This window comes from Mytilus galloprovincialis, chromosome 3, assembly GCF_965363235.1.
Source record: "Mytilus galloprovincialis chromosome 3, xbMytGall1.hap1.1, whole genome shotgun sequence".
NCBI lineage: Eukaryota > Metazoa > Mollusca > Bivalvia > Mytilida > Mytilidae > Mytilus > Mytilus galloprovincialis.
The window spans coordinates 44172619-44184569 of NC_134840.1; the positions used below are offsets into that span (position 1 = coordinate 44172619).

The window sequence follows — 11951 nt, forward strand, 5'->3', positions numbered from 1 at the left end:
AAATATATTCGCCGAGTGGAGCGAGGCGAAAAAATTTTGACGAGGGGTTTGGCCCCCAGAAGCTCTGAGAAAAATTACGAAAAATCGTGCATTCTGAAAGTTTCACGGATAAAGCAAAAATCGTAATTCATTAATACAGGATCTGTCTGTCTGTTTTTGTCTTAATTTTATTGTGCTTAGACTATGGTTATGTTTTTATGACTAGATTTAAATATAGTGACAGATTGTACTTTAAGTACTAGTACTGCTTCAGTCGACACTAGGGACCATCTTGACCCTGTTTTACGGTATTATTGATTCTTTTATTGTTGAAAACCCTCCAGCAACTTTGACCATTGTCTTCTAGAATTTTTTCTATGCATTGACTCTGTGCGATTATGTTTCGTGCACATTTACTCCATATTCCTTTATTTTCTGTTAGAGGGTCTGAACATGACTTAATGCAAGTTAAACCCTTCAATGGCAAAGGTCATATGGCAATACATTATTGTTTTTTTCCCCAAATTATTTGAATCCAGGTTATTGGTGACCTTACTCTAATTTAAAACATGTCAGCTTTCTAGTTTTATCTACCCCCCATGAAAAAAGACAGTTTTGTATTCTTTGATATCAAGTTCAATTCTCCATGCAGAAACGACCATTTTTTTCTGTGTCTTGTAGCATCGTATATAAATATTTTCTCACACAATATCTGGACATCGGTGGGCATGGTACATTGCAAAACCACACGTTTACAAATGAAAATCATCACAAACCCGAGACAGTCACATAGAAGTACAAAACAATAGACCATCAACTCTGAAAACTAAAAGTAAAATAGAAACATGGATCACGAAAAACATGCAGGGGCGACACCAGAGAGTGAATATAACTCGCTTCTTGCTAGACACTTTCCATGAAAACAATTCGATATTAAGACAATCTTTTGTTTAATTTTTTTTTTGAAATTTCTAACATGAGGCATTTGCTTCATTTGCCTCAATGTAGTTACGACCCTGTACACACATGAGTGCCTGAACACTCATAAACATTATATATATAACAAACGATAGTAGTCATGTATGCAATTACATGAAACTGAAAAAAGAAGAAATATTAATTTTGCTGGCATATTATCTTATTGATGATACTTCTGTATGGTTTCTTGTTGAGGTGATCATTGTATTGTATCAAATTCAAATTTTAAATTATCATTTCTTATTGACTTCTGAAAAATTAGAATTAAAAGGAATATCCCAATTTCTCACGTTACAAAATTTGAACATATGCTGTTTTATTCGATAAATATATTATTTAAAATTTGTTTATTGTTTTTGTGTCTCGTCATGGCTAATTTCCTTCATTTCGACGTCATCATTTTCACAAATTCTACAAAAAAAAAAGGAAAAAGAATAGTTATAGTATTTCACAATACGTATGTAATATACATCATATGAAAAATAACATTCATTTTGGTTCAACATCTTTTTTTTAAATGTCTGTTATTGTTTTGAAACATAAAGCATATGTTTTGACATTTTGTGTTGTTTTATCCTTGATAGGGCGAAATGTGTAATAAAAAAAGACGGACAGATTCAAATGTCTTATGCATAAACAGTGAATGGCTATTTTATGTAACAGTAAACTGCATCCTTTCACTGTTATATATTCAACTTTGTTTATTTATATGTACCTCAAAATAATAATAATTGTGTGGGGTATTTTAAGAAGTGTATATGCATTACGCGTCATCTTCGGAAACTCTTTTGTGACAAACATTATTTATAGAAAGGCCACCGACTACTTGAAAATGTTGCTATGACATCATTGAGTTTGTTTTTTTTTTTTTGTGTTCATGGCGATATACGTGATGTAGATACTCGCAGAGGGAAAGAAATAAATGAGTGGATCAACGAAAATCATGATGATATATTTTTTTGTGGACGAAGCAGTTTTTAAAACTAAGAAAATAGATATTTAAGTTGGTTTGTCTGAAAACTGTCTTATATGATCTAAATCGAAAACAGACACCTACATTGAAAAATAAAACATACCCTCATAATTAACTTGTCCATCGCCGTCTATGTCAGCCTCTCGTATCATCTCGTCTACCTCTTCGTCTGTCAATTTTTCGCCGAGATTTGTCATCACGTGACGAAGTTCAGCTGCACTTATAAAACCATTGCCGTCCTTATCAAATACTCTGAATGCTTCTCTGATTTCTTCCTCGGAATCTGTGTCTTTCATTTTTCGGGCCATCATAGTAAGGAATTCTGGGAAATCTATCGTGCCATTACCTTGAAACAAAGTGAAAAAAAAGGCATGAGAAAGTGTTGGTTTGTTTGTAAAATGTAATCAAAGAGCTGATAGCTCTGAGGTGGAAGAAGGTGAATAAAAGGTAACTTGAATAACCATAAAAGCAGCCCCACTCACCCAGCCTGCTTTGTTCCATTATTGTTATGATGTATTTTCTTTTCTTCAAACAAGAATGTGTCATAAGTACATGGATTTCACATCCGTACAATCATTTTCTATGTTCAGTGGACTGTGGAAATTAGGTTACTGGTAAAATCTTTAATTTGGCAGTAAAATTAGAAAGATCATATCATTAGGAACACATGTGTACTTAGTTTCAAGTTGATTGGATTTCAACTTCATCAAAAACTACCTCGACTATAAACTTTAACCTGAAGCAGGATGGATGGACAGACCAGAAAACATAATGCCCATAAATGCGGCATAAACATAGTAAGACTTGTTACGTACCCCCAGCTTTTGAAAGTTCCCATGGGTTTTTTTTAGTGCGCGACAACAATTTTAAAGGTTATAATTTTTAGCGAGGTATTTAGCACGATCTGGATTGTCTAGAAAAAGTGTCATATTTGTATGATGAACTTACATGCCTTTTTCTTAAGTCTGTTTGCATGATAGTTATTAAATCGGTAGAAAAGATGAACATGTAGCTAGCAGACGAGGATTTATTTTCTTGTGTAAGAATATTAGATGCTTGTTGAACTTTCCAATTTTGAATTATGCAAAAAGATGAACTTTTAACAGAACAACATTCCAAATGAGGGATTACCCTCATTGGAAGAACATTACAATCCACTGTAAAAAATTAGCACCTTTTTATTCATATTATTTGATGAAACTTTTCCCCAAGAACTATGCATCTATCAAGTATTAAATGGTCAAAACATGTCAAAAGAATTTTGTGATGTTTCTAGACTTATATCTTCTTTATTAGTTTGACCCCTCATTTAGAAAATTTGTACCAAATATAATGAATTTTCCCACTTTTGAGTTAAAAATCTTAAAATTTTCTATCTTTTTTATCAACAGTAAAATGACACCTTGTTTTAGGGATAGTCCCTCTTTTAAGGGACAGCATTCATAATGGGGGAGATGGTGTCCCAACCTGTTTGTTGGTCTTTGTGAAAAAACATAGTACATTGTTCTTTAAATGATTTAATTGAATACAAAAATAAAATATGTTACAACAAGTATTATGTCAATAAATTAGTGAAAAATAACTTTTTATTATCTTTTTGGAAGTACTGCATCATTGAATTTTGTCAATCAGCCATGCTTTAAGCTGTGTAAGAACCTACTTGCAGATGAAAATTCACATGCCATGTTCACCATTTTCACTGACTAGATGAAAACAACACAAGTTCAAAATCTAGCATGTAAGAATAATCTTCAGAGAAAACGTTTTTGATTGGCTTATAAATTGATCATGAGAAACACAGAATTTGATTGGCTGAACACCTTGGGAACAAAATAAGGAACAGATGAATTTCACTAAATCGGATTTTAGAGGTTTTTTTAACGATACCCTTAATATTATTATTTTTCAAATGATTGGACGTATTTTAAAACGTCCTTGTTAAGAGCAATGAGAATGAACACAGAGCGAACGTACTATACGGGCGAAAGAACTCAGGACGAACAGACAAAGGGCGAACATGTAAACAGGGCGAGTTGTCCCGATACCAAATTAACGCATGTGTAATTTACATAAATAAAAGGATACATATTTACGATAGTGATTGTTTTTTAATCCTAATTTACAAATTAAATGATGCAGATGCTTAATCATGTGTACTAATCGGTGTCAGGAATCAAAAGTTCTTATGAAATTGTAATATACAGAAACGAATGCGGCATACGGAGGCTCAATGATTTTAAAGTCGGCACCATAGGCCTTCAGAAGACTTGAAGTCTTCTTCTACCAAAAAAGTACTCTGAATACACAAGTACCTTGCGAAAGACTAACATAGATATGCATCAATTGTCTTGTGTTCGAAACCTTCTCAAAACTGCACAAACATGTATGTAACTTGGAAAAAAATCTGAAGATACTAGCAACCTACCATGGCAATTGTCCTATTGTACAAAGAAATCCTAGTAATAGCAAGGTAGTTTGCAAAGCGAATTATATCATATAATTAGATTAACTCTCTGCACCCCTAAAATCGTAAAAAATATGTTGGTATTACAAATGTTGACATTTGGCACTGTGATAGTCACAATGTCACTTCTTTGGACATGTATACAAAAAGTAAGAAGATAATTTTTATATATAAAAAAAAATAATCAACCACAATATGTCAAAGAACGACAAACAACACAGTGAAGGCCACATATAATGGAACTAAGGTTTCGGGGACAGCAACATGTATTATACGGAATACGCATAATATATTTTTTCATCTGTAGGTAAACTTACCATCAGCGTCGACTTCGTTGATCATGTCCTGTAGTTCAGCCTCTGTAGGATTTTGTCCCAAAGATCTCATGACAGTTCCAAGTTCTTTTGTGGTAATGGTACCGTCACCATCTTTGTCGAAGAGACTGAAAGCCTCTTTAAATTCTGTAAAATAAAAAGCGCATGTATACAGCAGAAATATCAATAATGAGTGATACACATTGGTGAGGATATACAAAATTTATATTATAACGGAAAATATGCTTTTTGATATTTCACACAACGTACTTTCACGAGAGCTGTCTACTTATTCTATTATCATGATTAATGATCTATTTCTTATACTTTATTTTGGTCTTTTGTGGATAGTTGTCTCATTGGCAATCATACCACATCTTCTTTTTTATATTTATAAAATTTGTTAGAGGAAAAGGCAAGAGGAATTTGCATGCAACCGCAGATGCATACAACTAACAAAACAAAATTTTAGAGTCTCTAGAATTATAAACAAAATTTGTTTTTGTACTTTTCCAAACTGAAGTTTACATTCATGCGTTTATTCATATAAACAGAACTTGATTGGCTCTCAAAAATTTTGTAGAATTACAATTTTTTTTTTTGGATAAGTGTTTATCTCTGTTTGGTTAAATCATCAAAATGAAACCAAGCATTAGTATTGTTTTGCCTGATATACGTTCACCAAGGTTGGGTGTTACTTCTCAAAAATAGGAAGTTGACAATTGGAAAAAATAAATTATCGCGTTCTTGATGTATCCTAGTTTTTAATTGTCCTTGAACAGGCTTTGAAAACATTGTGCGCCAAATGAGTTGAAGAACAATTTTGATCAAGGATGGCATTGTTAGTATCAGTTATTGTTATTAACATATTTTAAGAGAAGGTAGGGTTTATACTGTAGATATCAAATTTCTAATATCATATAGAAATGAGTTTTCATACCTGCAATTTGTTCTTCTGATAGTTGGTCAGCCTACAAATACATGTAATATAATTAATTGCTCGTACGAAATGGTAACTATTTATTTCTAAAGCCTGTCCCGGTTCAAAAATATGCATGCACAATGAAGCAGTCAATGAAAGATACCTGAATTTACGCTGATGACCAACGTATTGACTTTGCTGTGTGGCATGAGTGTTTTTCGTCCTACTAAAGACTTTAACAAAATAGCAATGATTGTATATAGCACAACATAGGAGAGGTAATCTATGCCCCACAGTGTTGCCCGAAAGAAAGGTTATCTCTGAACCAATCGTTAAAACTCATAAGTCAAATGTGAAATTGCAACATGTATGTACTTTTATGGTTGTGAATATCAAAACAAGATAGATGGAAAAAACAAATTAATTTAGACACCAATTTGTACTATTATGTGAGAGAATTAAAATGAAATGAATTTAAAACTAAAATGTACATATTCTAGAACAAAAACAACTACATTTTAACGAAGTACATTCGTGTAAGAAGAGCCAATTCACCAAAAGCACTCATTGCCGAAAGCTAGGTCACACTGATGAACAAATCCCGTTTATTTTTAAATGGTATCAGTTCATACACACAAATACAAAACAGTACGAAAATTCCTTAAATCAACTGGATGTTGAACAACAAGAAAGTAGATAAGTTTAGTTTGTCTCTTTGTGTTTTGTAACTAAATTCACGTTGCATTTCAAAACAATGCTAAATAAAAAAAAATGTTTTATAAATACTTTTATCACATACTTAAACTAAATAACATATGATTTTTATCGTATGATAATAGCATTAAATTAAAGTATTTTCCATACTTTTTCGAATTGGTGCTTAGCGGGCTGATATGAAAAGTTTATCGCATGCTTCGATTGTTATCACATGCCTTTCCGTAACGTTATCAAATGGCATTCCGGTGATACTCGGTAAATTCCGGAAAATACACCTCAATGCTACGTTTTCAGTGAAAAACATTACAAAGTAGTGTACAAAACAAATTATTTGGATACTGGAAAGTATATTGTGTAAAATAATAAAATTAAATGAAAAAAAAATTAAAAATAAATTATTAAATAAATGCACTTTTTAAGTTTTTCTGAAACATAATTTAGAAAGTTACTTTAAAAAAGTTGACTTTTCCAAACAATGTTCATTATGTATATTGTTGAATTATTATTTTTTGACGATTCGTCCATATTAAAATGTGTTTTTTTTTCTGTTGAGGCATATGATAGAAAGATTTCATATTGAATGTATCAAATTTTGGGTCCGACGTCCGTGAACTTTTTACTCTTTCAACTTCTTTTCGGGAACCACGTAAAAGGATCAATATACGAATCTGTTATTTTTCTCTACTGTTGAAGCATATGATAAAAAGATCATAACATGTCATTTTTCATATCGCATGTATTATCAGCCCTCGGTCAATATCAGCCCTCGAGCCATGCGGCTCTTGGGCTGATATTGAACCTAGGACTGATAATACATGCGATATGAAAATTGCCATGTAATAATCTGATATTATTTAACGTACTAGTTTTCTTGTTTAAGGTGTTTTAATTATTCATTTCAGGGTCTTTTATCACTTGCTGTACGGTATGTTGTGGTTTTTTCGCTGTTTAGGCGACCTTTTGTTGCAAACTCTATGTCATTTGGTCCTAGCATGCATGTCTTGGAGAGTTGTCTCTTTGTCATTCATACCACATCTTCTTATTTTCATTTAGTAAATGGCAATATATTATAAATAAATAATTTATATTTTAATATCACAAAATTGTCACTAAGGTTGTTTATATAGAAAAACTATTAGTCCTATTAAATTAGCAATCTTTTCTTTATATTGGTCAAGTGATGCACATAATATATGATTTTTTATAAACACAAAAAAAAACTTCAAGATATGACATGAACAAACATATATAAAAATATTAAATTTGAAAAGATAAACCTATCTTACATCAATTTCAATATCGACTAAATGTCTAATTTATCAGATCAACGGAGCAAAATATAAAACTTTTTATTAAATCACTGTCAATCTCTTACTATATTTACTTTTACGGTATATTTTTTCCATTTGAAAATCTTGCTATTTATGTCTTTCAAGAATGCATATATTGTATTGGTTCACAAGATTTATGACATATTAAACAGGGCATCGCCGTTATTTAAAACAAATATAATATTTATTTTGAAGTTCAAAACATTTTTTTTTTAAATCTGACGAATTGCCTTTAAACTTGCATAGATAGCTAAAGAAGTGAACACTGTCAACAGATGCTCCCCATGGCAAATCGAATATTAATTGGGAGAAACTATAATAAGAGTCATGTCTTGTTGTCTGCAGGGTCCTGAAAAGATGCAAGATGAATATATTGATGACAATTTAAAAAAAAAAAAAAAAACTCTGTATCTAAAGAGATTTATACAAAAACTTCCTATGCCCTTGGTATTATTTGGCTAACGGTTATTCTAGTCAACAGGTTTAAAGCACATGGTCAATAAACATGTATTTGACAACTTATGCCATAGTTCAAAAAAAAAATTTAAAAGAATTTCATACTATAAACTATGTACATTTATTTTCATCTACTGTCTCATTGGCTTTTAACCTATTTTATACCTATTGATCAATAAGACTATTCCCTTTCCCTATTTAGTTCACATATACAAGTTTCCGTTCAAACCAACAAAGTGAACTCAAATTGCATGTATCATCAGAAATCATTTAATATAAATGCCATCGACCTTATAGACATTGACCATTGACGAAAAACTCAAAAGGTGTCTACCCATTTCCTGTACTTTTTACTGCATAAATTCCAATGAAGAGAGGACAAATCAAGTTATGGTAGGGATATCATACGTTAAAGCCTATATTGCGACGATATATTCCGATGTATACAATGCATAAGGTTTACTAAGAGACATTATTAGTCCACTTCAGCATGATGATACATTTCATCAACGAATTTTAACAGGAGTAAGACGACGGGTGTCACGTACTAATGGGGAAAACAAGTGCCTATTTAATATTTTGCTTCGTTGTGCACGGTACAGAGGCGATCCTTTATATCAACGACCAAAAACCTCAGATTCTGGACTGTTTATCGCCTGTTATTATTTGTTCTTTTGAAACAAAAATCGGACTCTCTTCAACCTAAAGTATTGGTTGCTTACTTGGTATAAACCCCCTTTTGATCTACAAATTACTCCCACATACCCCGCGTACACTAAAACAATAACCGTTTCACATGCCCTTTGTTATTCATATTGTATGAATGCGGAAGTGTAATCATAATCAATATATCACTTTTAGTTATAATAAAGAAATTGTTTTCATACGGTTATATTGTATTCAGTTATGTTTCCAAAAGATTGAATTTGAAAAAAATCCCCTCATAATTCCGAGAAAGAAAGACTTGGATAAACTGTTAAAAACGTTATAAAAAAATGAAACTTAATCAGGAAAGGGGATATATTACACTTTAATTATTTAACCAATCGTAAGACCATACATATAAGTAAAAGAAATGTAGGGAATATCTCAAAATATATATATGATAGTTCACCTCAATACATTTTGTTTAAAGACTCTTAAAAACTCATAACATCCCTCTTTGTAATGCATTATAGCTGTTTTTAACAGCAAATAAACACATATCTTTAACCCTATTTTTAACACATCACTATTTAAACATGTTAAAAGTAAATTCAACATTATGAAGATTTGGTAGGATTGCTTATGGGACATCACTCCACAAATTAAGAGACCAAAATAACATTTGACGTAAAGTTATATATACAATGTACTATTTTAACATTAAAGTGATGTAGAAATAAAATAAAACTGTTGTAACAAGATAAAAATATAAAGTAATCATACCATTTTGTGTGAGTGTAATATCTGTGTCCTTCTATCAGAATTGGGTTTCTGACTGTTATCGGGTTTGACGAATGCTGGGTCGTGTGGACTGTCGTTTGCCTGTTATGGTTGGACTTAACCAACAGCACACCTTACGGACTTATGAGTATGGGTAAGGGCCTGAAAACAGTTAAAACAAACACAGTGAATTTGGTTTTAGATGTTATATCTTCTAAAGCGCATTCGATAATCATATAATTTACAACAATATAATAGTATATAATGCAAATATTAGAAACATGTAATTCATATAAATGATCAAATAATATCTATAGTATACACATTTTATGTAAATGCATGAGCATATGCATTTAAACTGACGAACACGTATGCTTATAATATTTCTTACAAATAAAAGCTTATTTAGCATTCAAATATATGAGCAAGATGCGGACTTAATCTTAAATGTATGAGCATAATGCAAGACCGACTATTTGAACCTAACAGAGCATAAAGCACGTGCTGAACAGCATAAAATATTGAATATATAATATTTTGACAAGGGGCATGTAAGAACATGTTGCGATCTGGTATCTTTTGAAATATAAACATGGTAGAGCATAAATGGCGCTTGTAAAAACTAAAACTATAAACCTATCAACCCAAAAATAATCAATTCCGACAATGAGCATTGGTTGAGAAATATTCGAAATCGATACAAACTTAGCATTACAAAACTAAATATGAATATTCAAATAATATAAATATGAAACAATATACATGTAATATGAAATGGGGAAACTAGCTATTAAAATATAAATGCTTGCTTTGTATCAAAATTCATGACTCATAATAATATAGGACTAAACGACAAGAATAGTTTACGATAAATAATTCCTTATTAAATTAACCTACACATGTGAAAATTACGCATAACGCGTTTATCAAAATAATCAATATCTTATCCTTGCGGAACTGACCTTAAATCGTATTAAGTATGAACAAGTGATAAGTTAAAATTATCATTTCCAACACGCGAGCGTAAAACTTAATTCTATAACGCGTTTAAAAATACCCTTGAGTACAGAAAATTTGTGAAGAATTAACCAACCTTTTTTTGAACATATATACATTTATTTACACTGATCGAGAAACAACACTTTGGTCTTGATTTCTTTCCTTGCAGAACTTATAGATAATTAACTTTATCTTTACTAAATAAAATGGAAATGAAACATAACGAAGTTTCATGGTACAATTAAATAAAATAATAAATAAAAATACTTGACTCACCTGAAAACAGTTAAAACAAACACAGTGAATTTGGTTTTAGATGTTATATCTTCTAAAGCGCATTCGATAATGCCACTTTTGGGACCGAAATTCACTTGTTCGAGTTTGCGTTACTGTTTCAGGTTCGTCCAATCAGATTCGTTAAACAATCAATCTATCTTAGTTACCCTGATATTTTGGGGTAAAAAGGGGCGTGGAAAGGTCTTTGCTGGACAGGACAAAGAACCCTAATTGACCAGGTTACCTAGACCTAGGTTGTTTACACAACAACTTGTTTGTGTTTACCGGACAATAGAATTAATAAAAAACATGTCTAATTGTGTCCACTTAGCTTGTCGCTAAACATCTTAAATTGATAAAAATAATGCCTAACAAAGAGAAAATCTGAAGTGACAAATGCCAAAATGAATGAATGAATGAATGAATTTTATTTCTCATAAACTACAAATTACATAGTTACAGAGAATATATAAACAATTACATTAAATATTGAAGCACATGTGAACAATACAAACATAAACATTAAATTACAAACTAACCAGGAGGAGTGACCCTCACATTTATAATTTTTATAAATCTACAAAGTTTTTCAAGAACAATATAATTATTAGAGCTCATTAATTGTTGATATTTATAAATATTTGGACGAAGAGTACAATAGTATGGTAACAACCTCTTTCTTTCTTGAGTTAGAGCATTACATGACATAACATAATGATATTCATCACCTACGTCTCTTGATTCGCAAAGATGGCACAACCTATCATTTCTTGATATGTTATTCCACCTTCCCGTCTCGATAGGTAATCGGTGACTTCCACATCTAAATTTACACAATAAAAATTGATTATATAATGACAATTTGGAAAAATAGCTTTCTAATTTAATATCAGTTTTAAAAATTCTATAACATAAGCATTTAGGAGTAGTGTTAATTTCGCTTAGGCAATTCTGCAAAAACTGGTCTTTAAGTTTCAACTCAATACTCTTAATTACCCATTTATCTAACATTTGATTCAACCAGATATTTGACATTCCACATGTATCAAAAACAGTTTTTACAAATGATATCCATTTACAGTTAAGACCATAGTTATGAAAATTAATATACAATAGT

At 31.2% G+C, this 11951-nt stretch overlaps 1 protein-coding gene across 1 annotated transcript; it reads right to left on the minus strand.

Annotated features, from left to right (window-relative positions):
- Window positions 1-1256: 1256 nt before the first annotated feature.
- On the minus strand, window positions 1257-9799 carry LOC143068048 (calmodulin). Its single transcript, XM_076241790.1, has 5 exons — window positions 9563-9799; window positions 5649-5679; window positions 4712-4855; window positions 2034-2276; window positions 1257-1368 (listed from the first exon to the last, which is right to left on the minus strand). Exons 1-5 carry the CDS (start codon window positions 9563-9565, stop codon window positions 1340-1342), a joined length of 450 nt encoding a protein of 149 aa, XP_076097905.1. The 5' UTR covers window positions 9566-9799; the 3' UTR covers window positions 1257-1339.
- Window positions 9800-11951: the final 2152 nt, after the last annotated feature.

Excerpts from the sequence above, each read along its gene's own strand:
- LOC143068048 (XM_076241790.1), bottom strand. Across the intron at positions 2,277-4,711 it reads CAACGAAGTCGACGCTGATG|GTAATGGCACGATAGATTTC; the intron begins GTAAGTTTACCT and ends CTTTGTTTCAAG. Across the intron at positions 1,369-2,033 it reads TGGACAAGTTAATTATGAGG|AATTTGTGAAAATGATGACG; the intron begins GTATGTTTTATT and ends TTTTTTTTGTAG.